The sequence below is a fragment of the Macaca thibetana genome, chromosome 8 (assembly GCF_024542745.1).
Source record: "Macaca thibetana thibetana isolate TM-01 chromosome 8, ASM2454274v1, whole genome shotgun sequence".
NCBI classification, from domain to species: domain Eukaryota; kingdom Metazoa; phylum Chordata; class Mammalia; order Primates; family Cercopithecidae; genus Macaca; species Macaca thibetana.
The window spans coordinates 101,679,002-101,699,658 of record NC_065585.1 but is presented as its reverse complement, the minus strand read 5'-3'; the positions used below and the strand labels follow the sequence as shown (position 1 = coordinate 101,699,658).

At 45.3% G+C, this 20,657-nt stretch overlaps 1 protein-coding gene across 3 annotated transcripts in view; it reads left to right on the top strand.

The window, feature by feature from the left end:
- The window catches only part of GPAT4 (glycerol-3-phosphate acyltransferase 4), a 46,484-nt gene that overhangs the window by 18,208 nt on the left and 7,619 nt on the right, over window positions 1-20,657 (top strand). For 2 of the 3 annotated variants that reach the window (XM_050800411.1, XM_050800410.1), the window contains exons 2-8: window positions 7,948-8,955; window positions 15,722-15,791; window positions 15,961-16,261; window positions 17,038-17,112; window positions 18,215-18,304; window positions 18,491-18,584; window positions 19,182-19,297. In XM_050800411.1, coding sequence (XP_050656368.1) covers window positions 8,791-8,955; window positions 15,722-15,791; window positions 15,961-16,261; window positions 17,038-17,112; window positions 18,215-18,304; window positions 18,491-18,584; window positions 19,182-19,297 — 911 coding nt within the window. In that variant the 5' untranslated portion in view covers window positions 7,948-8,790. The remainder of the gene's footprint in view (window positions 1-7,947; window positions 8,956-15,721; window positions 15,792-15,960; window positions 16,262-17,037; window positions 17,113-18,214; window positions 18,305-18,490; window positions 18,585-19,181; window positions 19,298-20,657) is intronic. The other variant, XM_050800412.1, reaches the window with a different exon arrangement.

The following is a 20,657-nucleotide window of genomic DNA, read 5'->3' as shown; positions in this document are numbered from 1 at the left end:
CAGGTTCATGTCAACCGAGTCGCTCTGAGAGCTACCCTCTTTGGAAACATTATGCACTTTCCCCACTAAGCAGCAGAATCCTAGTCAAGCAAATTTCTTAACACTCTACTAGTCCTGATACACTCGACATTAAATTCAGCCTAGCATACATTTCCTCGTGCCTGTGTGTGCATGTTTGTTTACATCACAGATGGGGCATTTGATGGGCCTATGTTCTGACAGTAAGTAAACTAGGAGAAATGGATGCTTTTCTCTGAATTGTAACCCACCCCAAAGCAAGTGAGGAGTCGGCCTGGGGAGTAGGAAGCGCACCCGACTGGGTATCAGATGGGCATTAGTCCTGCCTCTGTTACCAGACAGTTTTGTAACTTGTCCCTGTCATCGAACCCTTCCAAGGCTCAGTTATTTGAGCCATAAAATGAAGAGGTTGGACTAGAAATCTGAAAGATTAACTAATAAAGTTGTGGTTTTGTCATCATTTTTTTATTATTGCCTCCAGCTTTATAGTGATGATTAGTAGTAGAAGCTTCTATTTATAGATGATTTTGTGCCAAGCACTACACTGATAGCTTGATAGGCATCACGTTCAATCTTCACAACAATACCACAGGATATGTATTATTCCCATTTTACAGATGAGAAATCTGAAGCATGGAATGTGACTTTTTTGAGGTCAGACAGTCAGAAGGTAGGGGAGGCTGGGGTTTTTTTTTTTTTTTTTTTTTTTTTTGAGACGGAGTCTCGCTCTGTTTCCCAGGCTGGAGTGCAGTGGCCGCATCTCAGCTCACTGCAAGCTCCACCTCCCGGGTTTGTGCCATTCTCCTGCCTCAGCCTCCCGAGTAGCTGGGACTACAGGCGCCCGCCACCTCACCCGGCTAGTTTTTTTTTGTATTTTTTAGTAGAGACGGGGTTTCACCATGTTAGCCAGGATGGTCTCGATCTCCTGACCTCGTGATCCGCCCGTCTCAGCCTCCCAAAGTGCTGGGATTACAGGCTTGAGCTACCTCGCCCGGCCTGGGAGCCTGGTTTTGAATGTAGCTTGTCTGATTCCCTGTATGTTTGGCCATCATGCTTTACTGCTTCCCTCATATTCTGCAATTTTAAATAAAGACGTAAGGACAAAAAACTTGTTTCAGGAAGGAATTTTAAAAGACATCTAGTGTAACCACCATAACTTATCTGCCACTCGGCAGAATGCGGATGTAGGTGAAGGTCTCCCTATACAGCCTATTCTTTTTGAACAACTCAATCTTAGATTCTTTTAAAAATAGCTTTATTGACTTACAGTTCACCCAATGAAAGTATCCAGTTCATTGGGGTTTATAATGTTCACAGGTGTGTACAGTCATCAACATAGTTTTAGAACGTTTTCATCACCTCAGAGACCTTTTAGCTGTCACTCTCGTATCTCCCCACTCTCGCCAGCTCTGAGGTAACCAATAATCTCTTTCTGTGTAGATTTGGCTGTTTGTATAAGTGGAATCAATATGTGATCTTTTTGATGAGTTTTATTCACTTAATATGATGTTTTGAAGATTCATCCATGTTATAGCATGTATCATTTCTTCATTTTTATGGCCAAAGATTCCACTGTATGGATGCACCACATTTTGTTTATCCAGTCATCAGCTGATGGACATTTTGGTTGTTTCTGTCTTTTGGCTGTTCTGATTAATGCCATTGTAAGCATTCATGTGCAATTTTTTTGGTGTAGACAGTTTGTCTTTCTCTTGGGTATATACCTAGGAGTGGAATTGTGAGGTACATGGTAACTTTGTTTAACCATTCTCCGAGCTGCACTAGCTTACATTCCAACCATAAAAGCATGAGGGTTGGATTCTTAGTATTGAGCTAGAATTTGCATCCCATACCTGCCAACCATAAAACCAATTCCCTTGCATCAGGTGTCCCAAGCAAATCCACTTTTTCTAGGTGACAGCCAGTCCGATCTGACCTTCTGAGTGCTCTCCAGTACTGAAGGGCTTCCACTGGGTTTCATGTCCTGGGTTGTCATTCTAGATCCTCACCACCTCTCTTATGAATGTGATCCCCCTCCTTTTTTTAGAGAACTAGATGCCTTTTACTTGTGGGTAATTTGTGCTCGGAGATGGTTGTCTTCTCAGTTTCAGTTGTCCTTTCTCAGTTAACTGGTAAGAACCCTTAACCCGGTAGTCTCAACTGACTACACATTAGAATCGCTCAAGTGTCTTAAGAACAAATCCAGATTGTACCTGCAGATATTCTAATATATTTCATCTGGGCTGAGGCCCAGTGATGCAAATGAGCATGCTGGGTAGAGAACCAGTGCAGCCTTTAGTGGCCAGGGGATGGCTCTGTGTGGGTCTCTGAGGGCCCACGTGGCTCATGCCCCTGCCATCTGTGCATGGATACCAGCTGTCCTGATTCAGAATTACTGTGAGAGTCTCATTTTTTACTAATGCGTTTACACAGAGTGCCATCTTGAAGCCTCAAGCATTTGTGTTCCTGTTTTCTGAAGAGTCTCGTTTGCCCCCAGTATGCTCTGCAGACACTGACTGTGGCAGTGTTTGCCTTCCTGTCAGGCCGTGTGCACTTTCTGAATGAGAAAGCATGCTCCAGCCATTTTAGAGGCATATAAACACCTTTAGGCAAAAGTGGTAGTTGAAAACCCCATTAGTGTAATGTCATTACTTCTTGGGAAATACCTTCAAATTCCCCTTCTCCTTCCTAGTGACAGGGGCTCAGATGAATAGTATTCCATTATGTCCTCTATTGGGAGACACTGATGTTTGTTTTGATATTACAGACTATGCTGCAGTCAGTAACCCAGCACATATTATCACTTTGCTCATGCTTTAAAATACAGGATTTATACACTTCTGCACTACTGACGTTTGGGGCTGAACAGTTCCTCATTGTGTGGGAGCTGTCCTGTGCTTTGTAAGATGTGCAGCATCATCTCTGCCCTGTGCACTGCACTAGATGCCAGTAGTAGCACTCCCATCCCAAGTCATGGCAGCCAGAAATCCCTGCACATGTTGCCAGATGCTCCTCAAGGGCGTAAAAAGAAATCATCCTTGGTTGGGAACCACTGGTCTGATTTATCCTTAGGATAAATTTCTAGAAGTGGAATTGCTGGATCTAAGGTTATGTACATTTAAAATTTTGATGGCAGTCGCTAAATTGTTCTTTGTAGAGGTTAAACCCATTTTACACTCCAACCAGCAGTATTTGAGGATATTTTTTCATTCTCACCAGTACAGTGGTTTATCAGAATTTCTTTACCATCTCACTGTACTTTCAGTTTGAATTTCTCTGTTTTATGGCTAACCTTTTTATTGAACACTTACTGCTTGCTAGGCAAGTTGTGTTGTTTGGCCTGTGTATTTTGTGTCATACATTATAATGCCTTCCTCTCTAAGCCTTCTTGAAGTTTGGTACCTAGCGCTGACGACTAAGTTTCTTCTGATTCTAATGAAATGATAATATGTACCATTCATTGAGATCTAACATATGACTGGCATTGTGCTTGGTGTGCTCTAAAAATATGTGCATTCTTGTGTGATCTAAGCATGTATTAATAAAGTGGCCTTTCTTTTACCTTTTGGGTTGGCACAGGGCCTCTGTCTGCACATATTCTAGCAGTTACAGTCCCTGAGTTGGGATATGTCACAGAGAGCCGACTGAAAAGTATTTGATTCTGCAGTTAGGAGTGATAATAGTCCCAGTCCAATGATTGGGACGGAATTGGTGTAGATGCCTTGATTTAAATTAAGTTCTGTTCTGTTTTGTTCTTTTTTTTTTTTTCTTTTCTTTTCTTTTCCTTTTCCCTTTCCTTTTCTTTCTTCTCTCTTTTCTCTTCTTTTCCTTTGTTTTCTTTTCTTTTCCAGGAGTCTATTTTCCTTGTCTACAGTCATCATAGTTTGAAATTACGACTTTTTGTGTGCTTGTTTCCGGATGGGCATATCTTTTCACCGCTGAACAACAGCTAACACATGGTGTACTGTCTGGCACACACTGTGTGCCCAGTGAGTATTTGTTGAATGAATGAACTAGTCACTCCAAGAACTGAGGCCGTTAGGGGGCCTAAAGGCCCGAATTTGCCATTCCATGGGTTGAAGAGTTAGGTTAGCTTAGTGATGGGCTCTGTTGCCTTCCTGGAATGGAGGCAGCTTCCTTCCTAAAAGGCTCAGAACTAGCTGATTCTCTAGAATGTTTGGCCTGTTGGGGAACGTTGGCCCTGATGATTCTGGGTGAGTTTGGTTGGAACCCAGCTGTGGATGTTGAGAGAATAAGTGAATATTCCTGTGAATGAATGGCTTCCCCAGCTCACATTCTTAAGAGGTCATGCTTATATTTACTTGAGGCAAAGTCATAGCCTCTCGTAAATGAACGGTTATCTAGAAATTGTGGTTGGATTTAGTTCTGATGTGAACAGTTTTGATATTTCCACACATCAAAGTCTGTATTAAGGGGACCTTCAGCCACTAGTTCCCTCTGGCTTTAATGAGTTTTCAGTTTCCAAACACTACTGATTCGATAAACTCAGTTGGCTTGCTCTTTCCTCTACTTCTAAGAATTTGTGTGAGTATTGTTTAGTGTTGGCCTAATAACTTGTTCGGCCAGTTTGGTGTTCTCTGTCCTGGAGGCTGGCATTCAGCAAAAGGAACTCGGGGTAGGGTGTGGCGGGGTGGGATGGGGTGGGATGGGATGGGACTGGGAGAGCCAGCAGGGGGCCTCTGAGCGGAGGAAAGACCAGCAAGGTCATGAGTGCAAACTCTTCCTATAAGGGGCAGATAGTGAGTATTTTAGGGTCTGTAGGCCATGGTCTTTGTCAAATCTTCTTTGTTTTTTGCATCTGTTTAAAAGAGTCTAAGAATGTAAAAACTCATGAGCCTTTGTGAAAAAGACTGTAGCCAGATGTGGGCTATAATTGGCCAACCCCTGAACTAGGTGAAGAAATTGGTTTATTGCTACACGTGTTTACTGGTTTGGGGACATGAACCCAGAATAACCTTGGGAATTTTCAGTTGTGATCCTTAGAGGAGTGATCTACACTCTGGCATGGGGGTCAAAGTGACCCTGGTGTCAGTCACCTTGGGTCTGTGGAACTCAGGGTAACCCTGACCAGTAGGACAGAGGCCCTTGCTGCCTCTTTCCCACGGCAGTCCTGTCCACGGGGAGTGGGGAGACAGCAATGAAGGAGGAAAGGAGATGTTGTCCTGGATAGGCCTGAGGACTTTGGTAGCTCAGGTGCCTGAACTGCCTCTAGAACACGGTTAGAAAACTGGCGTGTATGAGTGTTTATGAAAATACAAGAGCATGTCTGTATCTTGGATTTTGAGAACACGACCAAATTCTAATACTGGAGTCCAGATCCTGATGGTTTTGTCTAATCACAAGAAAGAATGGTCTAAACCCGGGAGGCGGAGCTTGCAGTGAGCTGAGATCCGGCCACTGCACCCCAGCCTGGGCGACAGAGCAAGACTCTGTCTCAAAAAAAAAAAAAAAAAAAAAAAAAAAAGAAGTTCTGTAGAGCAGTCTGGCTTGAAGGAAGTACTACTTACTTCTTTTTTTTTTTTTTTTTTTTTTTTTTTTTTTTGAGACAGAGTCCTGTTCTGTCTCCCAGGCTGGAGTGCAGTGGCGGCGATTTCGGCTCACTGCAACCTCTGCCTCCCTGGTCCAAGCAATTCTCCTGCCTCCTGAGTAGTTGAGATTGCAGGCATGCTCCATGATGCTCAGCTCATTTTTGTATTTTTAGTCGCGATGGGGTTTCGCCATGTTGGCCAGGCAGGTCTCGAACTCCCAACCTCAGGTGATCCGCCTGCCTCAGCCTCCCAAAGTGGGCTTACAGGCGTGAGCCACCGCACCTGGCCAGTGCTACTTCATTTTAAAGCACGTAGTTTGGGAGATAGGAAGGAATAGGGTTTACAGAGCAGGGTCCTGGAGACGGATGCTCTTGTCCTGCTTCCAACTCTCTGCAACCCTGGGTGACTTGACTCCCTTAATCTTCCCAGCCTCAGCGTCCTCACCTGTAGATCAGGATGACAATGACTCCACCGTACAGCCATCGTGAGGATTACGTGAGGGTGGTGTATGTGAAATGCTCCTTAGCGCAGTGCTTGGCATGTTGTAAGCACTCAGTCAATGTTGGCAATAGCAGTGACAATGTGAAAGTGGAAGGAAACGTAAGAAGTGGCCATCAGAACTAGGAACTAGGGTTCATGACTCAGCGCCACTGATTAGCATGTCCTTGTAGACTGGAGCATTTCGTCCTCAGACGTGTGAATGTCATGGAGTCGTACAGAGGAACTGGGTCTGCAACTACCTCTTTCAGCTTCCTGATGTGTAAAATGGAAATCATACAGATTGATGGGCTGGGGATAAACAAACGAGGTAACAAGGGAACGGCCTTGAGTTCTCTAGAACTGTAACAGGATGAGCCGCAGATAAGAACCTCTCAGACACCGAGTTGTAGAAGGAAAGGGCTTTATTCAGCTGGGAGCATCAGAGGACTCATGTCTCCAAAAACCGAGCTCCCCGAGTGAGCAATTCCTGTCCCTTTTGAGGGCTTACAACTCTAAGGGGGTCCACGTGAGAGCGTCTGATTGATTGAGCAAGCAGGGGGTGCGTGACTGGGGGCTGCATGCACCGGTAATCAGAAGGGAACAGAACAGGACAGGGATTTTCACGATGCTTTTCCATACAATGTCTGGAATCTATAGATAACATAAGCAGTTAGGTCAGGGGCTGATGTTTAACTACCAGGCCCAGGGCATGGTGCTGGGCTGTCTGTCTGTGGATTCCATTTCTGCCTTTTAGATTTTATGCTGCTTCTTTCTTTGGAGGCAGAAATTGGGCATAAAGACAAGATGAGGGGTGGTCTCCTCCCTTAAAACATTGAGCAGATTTTAAGGCGAAGTCAGTACTTGTTAATTTGTTCAGTTTCTTGAACTTCTAAGTGTTGGGAACAGCCTGAGGGTGATTGGTGTGAAGCCAAAATGTTTGCCAGAGAGAGTTGATAGGATACTCCCAAGTTCAGGGATTTGGAATGTGTGATATAAAATTGGAATACTTTTGTGAGATATTTGAAATAGTGGAATTTCACAATGGGTGACCCGTGTGGGGAGAGGCTGGAGGAGGTTCATCTCTATATGGAAAATACGACAAGATCTTGCAAATTTAAAAATGTGTATTTTCTTTTCCTCTGCAATTCCATTTCTAGGAATTTACCCCGAAAATATATTTTCTAAGCACATTTTGTGTACTAAGTCACGCATGTACCTGGTTATTCCTTACAACATTATTTATACAAAAAAAAAAAAAGTAGAAATATCAGTGTTTAACCTTAAGAGACTGGTGAACTAAGTTGTGGCACATTCTTAAGTTGAAAACTGTGCACCTGCAGAGTGAGGGAACTCTATGTGTATTGATGGGACATTCTTCTGAGATGTGTTAAGCTAAAAACAAAAACAAAAAGCAAGGTGAAGAATAATATGTGGTTGTTGCCCAGCCTGGGGGCCAGTGGTGATGGAGAACCATTGTGATTTCCTTGTTTAAGCACAGAATGTCTTGGGAAGAACACAGAGGTGGTTACAACCTTTGGCGGCACCTGTGCAGAACCACTCTGAATACCTGGGGGACAGGTAGTAAGGAGATGTACTTTCCATAGCACATGCTTTTTATCTTTCAAATGTGTCTCGTATACACGTATTTTCTATTCAGAAAGTTTGACCACAGGTCGTATCATTTGGGTTGAAAACTGAAACCTCTATGTTTCCCTCCCACATTCATGTCTGCCACCTGTTGGCTCTGCCTGGTCTCTTTGACCTTGATGACTTGAAAAGTGGGCATTGACCACACTGACAGTTTTAGGCTTACCCTGAAACAGTCCCCCTGGTCCCCAGCATATTGACATTTCTCCTCTTGATTTGTGTGACTGACAGTGTTTCTGTTTCCCTCCCCCAGCTTTGGCAGCATGTAAGCAGCTATTTGCCAAGAACCCAGGTCACCGCTAAGAAAGGGAGCCTTAGGGAGAAGAGTGTCCAGAGGAAACCAATGCCAGATGCGTCTGGAGTTACACTCAGCACTTGCATTATGAGACATTGTGTGCCAGCATCTCTTTCCTGCTGGCAAAGACTGTAGCTCTCCAGGTAGGAGGGTCCTGGAAGCTGTGAGTGCCAGGAGCCTCACCAGAGGAGGATGGGGCCAGATAATGAACTCTCTACAGTGAACATGGTTTTCAGCTTATGAAGGAATTTTAAGTAAAACAATTATTTAATTTCCACATATTCAAGTTCAAAAGCCTTCTGTGTAAAGTGCCAGTGATTACCCCTCCACAGAAGTTATCAGGATTTTTCTGGCACCAAGTTGAACTCTTCTTGGTACTTCTGGCAGCGACAGGGACAGATTTATCTGTTGAATGCTCTTGGGCAGGAAAACCATGTAAAACCTCTGGAAGCAGCATCAGGACAGCAGAGCAGAGCCCCTGCCCTCACTGCTCACTTGCACAGAAATTCCATCTGGACTCGGATGCTTTTACTGAAGACCCATCGAGCTTCATTCATCTTTAGAGTCCATCCGTTCTGGGGAGACCTGGCGTTTGCAGCTGCCTCCTGTGGCCGTGTTTTCCTGTCCTTCTCTTCCCAGGCCTTCTATTCAGGCGGTTGAGGGGTGTGGACTTTGGAATGGGGTTTGCTGTTCTTCGGGAACTTGCTTCCTTTCCCTGGCTGGTGCTGTCGGGAAGGACCATCTGAAGGCTACAGTTTGTTCTTGGGGAGGCAGGTGCTGGCCTGGCCTGGATCTTCCATCATGTTCCTGTTGCTGCCTTTTGATAGCCTGATTGTCAACCTTCTGGGCATCTCCCTGACTGTCCTCTTCACCCTCCTCCTCGTTTTCATCATAGTGCCAGCCATTTTTGGAGTCTCCTTTGGTATCCGCAAACTCTACATGAAAACTTTGTTAAAAATCTTTGCGGTAAGTTGTGCTGTTACAAAAGGTTGCTTCACAGAGGAGGGTAGAAGTGCATTTAGCAAAAAGAGTTATTCTTACAGGCCTATTGTTATCTCTTTATTAGACAGGGAGAAAGTTGGGAGAATGGGAAGTGGCTTTTTGAGTAAGAAGAATAACTAAACGTGTACTTTTGAAAGGTACTTGTATGTTTGATTTACGCTGAGCTGAGGGACCTATGCCATGACTGCACATGTCGCCTGTTTATTTCAAAGAGAATGGGGCTTAGAATTAAAGAAAAGCACTGCCAGTCTCTGTCTCTTCTTACATAACTGATGCCATAGCTCAAAGCTGCGGCAGGCATATTCCCTCACTTGAGAAGCATGGGAAAGCCTCTTCTCTTCCAGTCATTTATTCTAAGTAGGTCCTTGCATTTCAGACTAAAAGAATGGACAGAAAAGGGCATTGGAATTGTTTTATTTTCTTTAAAGGCGAAGGATACATTTCTAAACATATATCAGAACTTACCTGACCGTTGAATTATACCAAACTGGTCACATTGTAAGGAAATGGGTGAGAAGTGATGTTTTTTGGAAGTTGCTCTCTCCCATAAGACTTAAATACCTCTGCACAGATTTGGTGATTTAATTGTAATGTCTGTTTTTAGTAGTCACCAAATCTTTAGGGATTCATGTATAATTTGAGAAGTGCACTTACAGTAGTAAAAATAATACAACATTGTTTGTTCATATTGTATCTTTTTTTTTTTCTTTTTTTTTTGAGACAGAGTCTCACTCTGTCACCCAGGCCAGAATGCAGTGGCGCAATCACGGCTCACTGCAACTTCTGCCTCCCAGGTTCAAACAATTCACCTGCCTCAGCCTCCTGAGTAGCTGGGACTACAGGCACATGCCACCACACCTGGCTAATTTTGTTGTGTTTTTAGTGGAGACAGGGTTTCACCACATTGCCCATGCTGGTCTCGAACTCCTGACCCCTCAAGTGATCTGCCCATCTCAGCCTCCCAAAGTGCTGGGATTACAGGCCTGCACCACCGTTCCTGGCCCATATTGTATCTTCTGGTTTTGAGAGTAACTTTTATCATTTTTCTTTGATTCCTTATAATTCTGTGGTAGACAGGGCATTTTATTAACCTGCATTTTATTTATCTGCATTTTTATCAATGAAGAAAACTACTCAGATTAAGTGAGCGATATGAAATGTTACATTATATTGGGAAATATTTTTATGTTTATCATTGAATCTTGGGTTTTATCTTTTTTGGTACTTAGTATGTCTATAAGCATATGGTTTTTTTTTTCACATTTAAGAAAACCAAGGGGAAATTGACAACATAAAGTTAATAATTTTAGAGTGAACAGTTCAGTAGCGTTTACTATATTCACATTGTTTTCTGTCCAGTTCACATTTTCATCAGTCCAAAGGAAACCCCACACTCGTTAAGCATTCACTCCCCATTCCTCCCTCCGCCAGCCCCTGGCAACCACAGTCCGCATTCTTCATAAAGATCACTAAAACTGGATACCTAATAGTTCATGCGGTACATATACCTGTGCTTTTGGCAGACCTAAGCAAGCCCTGGCCTACAGCTCCTTTCCCATGACTAGTTCTCCCAATATAAAGGAACTAGGAGAAAATATCTGTGTACCTGCCAAGTGATGAGGAATATGGAGAGGATATGGGTGGATCAATGTCGTTTCTATTCCCTTTCCTGGAAGCCCTAACTCAGTGCAGGTCCTGTTCATGCTGAGTCACAGAAGATCTTTGTGTGCAGAGAGCAGCATGTGACTGGAAGGGTTTTAGTCTGTTTGCTTAATGTTTGTGCTTCACATGAACCCTCTCCACAGTGGCGATGGTATCACTAAGAGCAGAATTCCCAGGAGTAGACTCTCAGCTGAGTTGAAAATGACCTGGAAGAGGGGAGAAGATAAAGCCTGGATGTAAAGGAGAAAGATGAGAATAAATGATGTGAAAGGAGTTGATCAGGTCACGTTAGAGAAGATGAGACAGCTGTAATGTGATCTGTGTTAAACTCCAAGGTGGAACTTGTTGGTGGAGAGTCATAGAAACCAGTGGCAGTTGTGGAGAAGCTGAAGAGGCTGGTGGTGAAGAAGCTGAAGAAACTAGTGGTGAAGAAGCTGAAGAAACTAGTGGTGAAGAAGGAGAAGCTGAAGAGACTAGGGCGATGGGCATTCGTGCTAGGTCAGGCAGTTGTTACCTTGAATCCCAGGGCTTCCATTACTGGCTCTGAAAAGGCATTGAACTTTCCAGTGTTTCTTTGTCCAGAGAGCAGGAGTATTAATACTCCTTTTACATGGTTGTAGTGAAAGAGGTCATCCTACCTACCCTGATGAGTGTGATTTTAACATAGCCTTGAGTAGGTTAAAGGACAAACTGAAGGAGACAGGAATTGGGGGAAAGATGATAGGAAATAGTTCCAGATTTTGTCATTTTGGTTCTACTTTTCCATAAGGAGACCTTGATGGAGAGAAATATTGGGAGTTGATAAATTAAATCAGTGACTGCCTACTAAGTGGAAAGCACTCTCTCAGACTGTGCTGAAATGCACAAAGGGGTAAGTTCTGGCTCCTGCCTCTTGAGGTGTGTGTAGTCTAGTAGGAGAGACAAATATATGCATATATAACTAATTCAGAATGGGATACCAGTTGAAGTACACAGGCAGAGGTGAATTCTGATTGCAGGAATTGAGTAGGTAGCATTTCTTAGATTTGACATTTGAACTGGATCCTAAAAGGGAAAAGGATAGAACATTCTAGAAGCACAGTTGATAAAGGCGAAAAGGTAAGTCTTATTCAGAGATGGCACATAGTTCAGTAGAGCAAAAACATTGGGAACATGGAGGGACTGACGTGGGTTATAATACTGAACTTCAGGCATTGGGAAGTCATTGAAGTCAGTGAAGGTTTTTTTTTTTTTTTTTTTGGAGACAGTCTCCCTCTGTTGCCCAGGCTGGAGTGCAGTGGTGCAATCTTGGCTCACTGCAGTCTCCGCGTCCTGGGTTCAAGTGATTCTCCTGCCTCAGCCCCCTGAGTAGCTAGGGTTACAGGCCTGTGCCCCCACACCTGACTATTTTTGTAGTTTTAGTAGAGATGGGGTTTTGCCATGTTGACCAGGCTGGTCTCAAACTCCTGACCTCAAGTGATCCACCCGCCTCAGCCTCCCAGAGTTCTGGGATTACGGGCGTGATCCACTGCGCCCAGCCCGTTGAAGGTTTTTGAACAAGAAAGTGACGTGGCTGGACTCTGGTAGCATGTGTTCAGGTGGATTGGAGGGAGGCAAGAGGGAAGCAATTCAATAGGGAATAAGGGAGTGCAGAGAACAGGGCATGAACCGGGAGGCAGCTGGGTGAGAGCATCCTCTTGGGAGAAATGGCAAGGGCTTGCATATCTTGCCCTATGCATCTCTTCCATCTGGTGCTTCCTGAGCTGTGTGTCCTTTATCATAAAGCCATACATGGAAGTAAACCATTACCCTGAGTCTTGGGAGTCACTCCAGCAAATTGAACCTGACGAGGGGTTGTGGGAACCCTGATTTATAGCTGGTCAGTCAGAAGTATGGGTCACATGAGACTTTCAACTTGCATCTGAAGTAGGGGCAGTCATACGGGACTGACTCTCATAACTTGTGGAATCTGATACCAACTCCAGGTCGATAGCCTCAGAATTGAATTGAATTAGAGGACACCCAGCTGGTGCCTGCTGAAGATTTGCTTGGTTTGGGTTTGGGGGTGGCATTCCTCACACATCTGGTGTCAGGAGTGTGCTGTGTGAGTATAGTGCAGAGAAGCAGTGTTTTCCCAGAGGCCCTTTGATTTGGTCCAGTAGGGTTTGTAGGGGCCAAGGGAAAGCATCCTTTGCCCTCTGAAGATTCACTGAAAAATCAACTCTCAAAAGCAGATTAATAAAAGAAAAGACATACAGATTTATTAATGTGCACAGTTTACAAAGATCTCAAAGAAATAGCCAGATGGTTGATGCTTTTGTAGCATTTGAGGTTACAGAAGCAGTGGGGGCTCCGAGCATGGCCAAAAAACAGGCTATGGTGGTAAATCAGGTGGCAGTAGGTAACAAGAGGGAGAGAAGAGGAGGCCTGGCTGGCACAGGTGGTCTCGTGTAGATGAAGCCTCACAGATAGACGAAGCCTCACAGATAGCAGCCCTTCAAGAGTGTAGATGCTAAGTGTTTCTTTCAGACCTTTAAAGGCGTCTCTCAGTTCTTTCTAGATTCGGACAAGGAGGGAGGTGCTTCAGAGAAAGCCCATTGGCATCTGTTGTTTACTTCACTTTGTCTCCTCTACAGATGCAAATTCCTCCTGCAAAAGACAGCTTCTCCGTTATTCTTGCATTTCCAGTCCTTCTGAACAGTCATCTTGAAATATGACAAAGAAGTATATTTCGGGATGAAATATTTTGGTTTCTTTCAGCCAAAAGGATCCAGTTCATTGATCAGCCATTTCTTAAACTCCTGGGCTTAAATGATCCTCCTGCCTGTAATGCTGTGATTACAGGTGTGAGCCACTGCACTCAGCCACCTGATCAGCCATTTCTTAACAGGCTGTTCAGCCCTCTCCTCATTTCCCCTGCCCTTGTGACTTTGGACAATTCTTTCCTAAACACAGACATGTTTTGTCATGTTCCTGAAGTTAAAAAGTGTGAGGCCAAAGGGATGTTTATTACTGAACTGCCACAGAACTAGGAGATGTAGAATCTCAATTAGCAGATCCCTTTCCTGTGATGACAGAGACTGTAGCCATCTTGAATTTTGCACATTGAAACAGTCCTCAGACTGAAATAGTCATCCACAAGAGGCCTGATGTCATATAGTCTCCGTCTGTTGCAGTCTCATGGAGTCTCAGAATTGTCAGTACAGAATCAAGTTTCTCTCTTTTTTTTTTTTTTTCGGAGACAGGATCTTGCTCTGTCTCCCGAGGCTAGAGTGCAGCCGTGCAATCTCCGCTCACTGCAGCCTCAACTTCCCCTGGCTCCCATCTCAGCCTCTGGAGTAGCTGGGACTACAGGCACACACCACTATGCCTAGCTAATTTTTTTGTATTTTTTAGATACGGGATTTTGCCATGTTGCCCAGGCTGGTCTCAAACTCCTGGGCTCAACCAATCTTCCTGCCTTGGCCTCCCAAAGTGTTCGGATTACAGGCGTGAGCTCCGCTGCGTCTGACCCCAAGTTGTTCACTTCTGATTATTCTTGCGGTGCCAAAACAGAGCCTGGCCAAAATGTAGAACCCTAAATTCTGGTTGAGTGACCTGTGTTTCTGCATGCCAGGATTCTTGTGAACTCTCTTGCCCCTTTTCACCTCTTCTCTAGTTCCAGGAAACCAGATGAGATTTACTTTCCTCCATTTTAGGTATTAACATTTTTAAAGGAAAGCTCATCTGTGCTTAGAGCCAAAAGACATCAATGGCCAAATATCTGAAACAGAGAAACTCATGTGAGTTTTCTTGCCTTTGAACTTTCTTTGCGTGGTGACTTTGTGAGCCACCTTCCTTTCTAGACTGTGGGGTTTGAGATTTCCAGATGAGGTCAGATCACTGATTAAACTCGTGTGCAGCATTCGGCTTTGCTGGACCACGTGGTGCAGTCTTGCTGACCCTTTGGGCTTTGCCAGCAGAATCTGCACCATGTGCCCTGGGCCATGTGCATCTTCCTGTGCTGTGGGATGATGGGCTCGTGCCCACCATGCATAACCGTGGAAGCTGAAGTTTGAGGCTTTTGAAATGCCTGTTCTGTTTCTCTGACTCGCTGTGGACATGACATAGCTTTCTCTCTAGTGATACCATATCCAAGAGGGGATAAGTGCACCCACATTTTCACCTCTCATTTGATAGTGGAAGAGAACCAGCCTCTTATACCAGCTGTCTTATACCAGCGAAAGTTTTAATGAAGAGGGGTTCTAGGAAAAGCGTCTTCTTCCTAGGTCTGTTCCAGAATCTGTGTTATTTCAGTAATAATGAGGACAGAGTGCTTTGCATTTCCCCAGTTTTGTCCCATACACGATCTCATTTGATCCTAAGTGACCCCGTGAAGTAGGAGGTTGAGGTAGTATCAATCCTGTTTTGCAGATAAAGAGATCAAGATTCAGAGACTTGGAATGGGTTGCTTAATGAACACAGCTAGTGAGTGTAAACTTGGGAATTGAATCTGGGTTTTTTTTGGTTTCCTGATAGTGTTCTTTTTCTCCTTTAACACTATTAAGCCACTCCCACGCCTTTCAATGTTAAGTTGTGGGATTCTATCATTAAAATGTTACTCCTGTTACTGGACGGTCCAAACATATGTATTGCTCAAGTTCTTTGTCTCCTCGAAAATGAAAATTGCTGCTTGCTTGGAGTAATTTGGTGGCAGGCAGTAGTTTACAGGATGTCTGGCTTCGCTGTTTTGAGTAGCTGCCATGGGGCAGTGCAGGAGGAATTGTGAGGTCTGTGTTGTCAGCAAGTGAGCTCCCTACAGCCCGGAGACAAAGAGACGTAGGCAGTGAGGAACCAGGCCTGAGGAACGCACCCCAGCTTCTTGAAGTTCCCAGTGTTTTGCTTAAGGTGACTTAACTCTTGGTCCCAGCTGTCAAGGAAGGGGCTTCTCGGGGGAGAGGTGGTTTGAGTTTCCTTCTAGACTCTGTGCTTCTTGGCTACGGTCTTAAGTGACTGGGACTGAGGCTTTCACAGAACAGAAATGGAGGTGTTCACTGATTGAAAACAGATCTCATTCTCTCTCTTGTATCTTGCTTCCTTCCCCTCCCAGTGGGCTACCTTGAGAATGGAGCGAGGAGCCAAGGAGAAGAACCACCAGCTTTACAAGCCCTACACCAATGGTAAGATGGGGGTGTGGTCCTTGTCCTGAGAGGTCCATTTGAACAGTGTTCCCCAGTGCTTCTGGTGCCACACACACTCTTCCCTGCATTAGTGCAGGATGTGTGCTCTGAGTATGTCTCACGTGCTCTCCCGCAGCATGCTGCTTGACAGGGACACACTCTTTTGCAGGAATCATTGCAAAGGATCCCACTTCACTAGAAGAAGAGATCAAAGAGATTCGTCGAAGTGGCAGTAGTAAGGCTCTGGACAACACTCCAGAGTTCGAGCTCTCTGACATTTTCTACTTTTGCCGGAAAGGAATGGAGACCATTATGGACGATGAGGTGACAAAGAGATTCTCAGCAGAAGAACTGGAATCCTGGAACCTGCTGAGCAGAACCAATTATAACTTCCAGTACATCAGCCTTCGGCTCACGGTCCTGTGGGGGTTAGGAGTGCTGATTCGGTACTGCTTCCTGCTGCCGCTCAGGTGAGGCAGGGCCTGTGGGGAGTGGGGCTCGCTGCTGCCACCCCACTTGGTGCACGGCCCACCTGCCTGCTCCGCTGTGTGTTCCCGTTTTAGAAAGAAGGGAATGACTGTCACTAGCCAGGCCATGTGACTCTTTGGAGGGGTACACTGGTGATTTTCTTTTAGAGGCCCTTGGATTGTCTGCATATCAGACAGAAATAGTTGGATTTCTTAAAGACAGCTTGCTTGTCTAGATCACAGCAAACACGGGGATAGGGAACATTGTGTGCTTTCTGCCACTCCTCCCTGGACATGGCTTATTCTTTCCTGAAGCTTGCCTCTCAGGTACAGAGGCAGTATTGATCTTTCAGCTTCTCTGCACCGTGTGCTGCTCTGAGTGTGCCTTGCCAGATGCTAATACCCTTCTGGCTCCACCTCCTGTTGCTTCAGAGGGAAGCTGTGCTTCCGCCGGGGTTTTCAGCCATAGGGAAGGGGTGGGCAGCAGGGAGCAGCCCTGCGGCAGAACAGCCTGCTTAGGGTTTTCCAGCCTTCCAGCTGCTGAGGCCTCAGGAGATGCTGGCGGCTGAGAGCCAGACCCATGGCTCACTGTCAGTTGGAATCAAAAGGATCTCTGGTTCTGATAGGCCTGCTCACATTTCTAGGTGAACTCTGGTCCAGATCCCAGGTGAGCAGGTCTTGGGGGTGGTTTTTGTGATGCCCAGTGTGATTTTCACACCTTCAGTTCTGCTTGGTGCAAGGATTTGCTGGCTGTGCTCTAACTTTTCTTCTTCTTACAGGATAGCGCTGGCTTTCACAGGAATTAGCCTTCTGGTGGTGGGCACAACTGTGGTGGGATACTTGCCAAATGGGAGGTGAGTAGAATGTGGCAGTCCACGCCTAAAGGGCAGTTAGTTCTGGGAATGGTGCTCAGATATCGAAGGCCAGGCCCCTTCTTTGGACACAACCAAAGCCATGGAATCTTAGATGGATTAAATAACCCAGTGGTGGCCAGGTGTGGTGGCTCATGCCTGTAATCCCAGCACTTTGGGAGGCTGAGGTGGGCCGATCACCTGAAGTCAGGAGTTCAAGACCAGCCTGGCCAGCATGGCGAAACCCTGTCTCTACTAAAAATACAAAAATTAGCCGGGTGTGGTGGCGGCTGCCTGTAATCCCAGCTACTTGGGAAGCTGAGGCAGGAGAATCCTTGAATCCGGTAGGCAGAGGTTGCAGTGAGCCAACACCATACCACTGCACTCCAGCCTGGGTGACAGAGCGAGACTCTGTTTCTAATAATAATAATAATAACAACAACAACCCAGTGGTAACAATGGCATCAGCAGTAAAGTCTTTACTTTTTTTTATTTTGATCTATGACTGTTCTTTTTGTCCTTTAGCCCTCGCGTTCTTCCCATTTTAAAGACAAAAGGGAGAAGCCACAAACATGTAGAGTCCGAGACTCAGATGTTAACAGATTTTACAGCTTGTTGTTTAGTTTTGAGCAGTTGACTGTGTGGATAAAGTGGTGAGACAATACAGTTTTTAAAATGATACGAGATGTAGGGAGGTTTTGTCTGTTTATGAAGAATATTTTGCTCCCTTCAGGAAATTCTGGGGCTTGGAAACCTTTCTTCTACCTGGGTGGGTGAGGAGGTTGGCCTCTGGCCTTGGGCCTGCCACTGGGTGTTGACTGGGGGAACGGAATTCAGCCCGCCTGTGGTCTGCCGATGCCAAATTCTAGGCTGTGAATTCTCCACCCACTGATTTGGGTGGATGTAAGCAAGTCTCCCTGTCCCCTCTTTCTTTCCTCATGTGTGAACATAAAGGTGGTCATGCATCACAGGGCTTTCCTGTACGTGCTCATGTCTATAAAAGCACTTTGCCGTCATAAAGGACTGCTGAACTATTCAAGTCAGCAACTGTTTCTGTCTTCCTGTATGTAAAATAAAACCCAGAATCCTTGTCCTGTTGTTGCAGGTTTAAGGAGTTCATGAGTAAACATGTTCACTTAATGTGTTACCGGATCTGCGTGCGAGCACTGACAGCCATCATCACCTACCATGACAGGTGAGAGTGCTTTGTATCAATAGGAAGGGAAATGGCACTGCAGGAAACACCACCCACCTATACTTGGCCAAATGGGAAGACACTTCTGAGCTTTTAGTTAGAGCAGATGAAGCGTGTGAGGTGAGAGGTGTGTTACATGAACTGTTTCACACTAATTTTGGTTGTTTTGCATACATTTAAACCCAGGGAAAACAGACCAAGAAATGGTGGCATCTGTGTGGCCAATCATACCTCACCTATCGATGTGATCATCTTGGCCAGCGATGGCTATTATGCCATGGTAAGAGCTCTTTCCAGTGCATTCTTGAGGCAAGACTTCCTGCTTTAGACTGGTCAGGGCCAGGAGGGTCTAGGAGGCTCCTGGACCCTTCACATAAACACTTTTATGCGTGGGCCACCACCTTACTGTCACTGTGGGGGCTCTGTGGGACTGTGATAGGAGATACCCTGGGTAGAGTGAGTGGTGAATGTGGTTGGAGAGGATGCTGAGGGCGGTCAGGCAGACCAGCATGGGGAGAGGGAGGAGCTGGCAAGGACTGTGTCCAGAGTATCTGAGAATCTGCCCAGGGAGGGGCAGTTTTACACAGGGATTTGCACTACTTTAGTATTTTGTCTTAGGGGTTTCGGTTATGTTTTTAATTACCTATTTCTAGTATTACTGATTAAAAGGAGAAGTTTAAGATTTGGGGAGTCTTGGTAGTGGTTTCTTGGCAGTGAGCAACCTCCAGCCAGCAAGTGTTAGAGGTAAGAGGTTGGACCAGCAAGCGTTAGAGGTGAGAGGTTGGATTGCTTATTTTGTGAGATCTAGGGCTTCCTAGAGTGGGGAGATTTGTGTGAGGATGGCTTCACTACTAATGGGTCCTGTGCCTGTGCTTAGGTGGGTCAAGTGCACGGGGGACTCATGGGTGTGATTCAGAGAGCCATGGTGAAGGCCTGCCCACACGTCTGGTTTGAGCGCTCGGAAGTGAAGGATCGCCACCTGGTGGCTAAGAGGTAATGGACAGAACACTGCTGTTCTGCTTGGCGGGTTAGAATGCTGAAAAGGTTTCAGGGAGTTATCCCTCCACAGTGTAGTTATGTGCCTTCTATCATAAGCCTATACTGCTTTCATAATAATCTTTTCCTAAAACATGAGATTTTAAAAGTGGCCGGGTGTGGTGGCTCATGCCTGTAATCCCAGCACTGTGGGAGGCCGAGGTGGGCAGATCACTTGAGGTCAGGAGTTCGAGACTAGCCTGACCAACATGGTAAAAATACAAAATACTAAAAATATAAAAATTAGCTGAGTGTGGTAACGGGCATCTGTAATCTCAGCTACTAGGGAGACTGAGGCAGGAGAATCGCTTGAACCAAGGAGGCAGAGGTTGCAGTGAGCCGAGATCGTGCCATTGCACTCCAGCCTGGGCAACAGAGTGAGACTCTGTCTTAAAATTTAAAAAAAGTATAGAAACCCTAGTATTATTTACCAAGTTAATAATGTTTCTTAACCTTTTTTTATTCATTGTACCCATCGTAATAAACAAAATACGAACTTTCACTGCTATTTGAAACCTCAAAATGAATTCATTTATCACAAATAAAAAGAAACCTAGGGCAGTGGAACAAAGTACTGCTCTGTTTCCAAACTTTAAGAAGGTGAATCTGGTGTAAGTAATGCAAAGAGATTCGCAGCAGAAAGAAACATCAAGACAGTTGAGACCAAGCCACACATGGTGGCTCAGGCCTGTAATCCCAGTGCTTTGAGAGCCCGGGAGTTCAAGACCAGCCTGAGCAACACAGGGAGACCTCATCTCTACAAAAAATTTAAAATTAGCCAAGCGTGGTGGTACGCTCCTGTAGTCCCAGCTACTTGGGAGGCTGACGTAGGAGGATCGCTTGAGCCGGGAAGGGTGAGACTGCAGTGAGCTGTGATTGCACCACTGTATTCCAGCCTGGGCAACACAGGGATATCCTGTCTCAAAAAATAACAAATAAGAAAAGACAGCTGAGATTATCTTCCATAGAGACAGATGAACCCTCTCCTAACTCCCTTTGGTGCATCTCAGGGACAGAGTGTTGAGCCAGCAGGGCTGGGCCCAGCCTCACAACTGTTACACAGTCTAGTGCCACAGGTTTATTGAGGGGGCCGTGCCCAGGCCTTGTGGCAGGCGTCTCCTTCAAGTGGCCCCCAGGTTGAGTGGCATCGTTGGTGCTCCGATGTTCACACAGAATTGAACAGTTCTGTGAATTAAATAGTAACCTGATTTTCTCTATCCATATACATTTTTTCTTGATGAGCATTAGATGATGGGTTTAAAAGGACACGGTCATGCTTGTTAACTTCTTATAATTGAAACTAGTGTCACAAATAAGT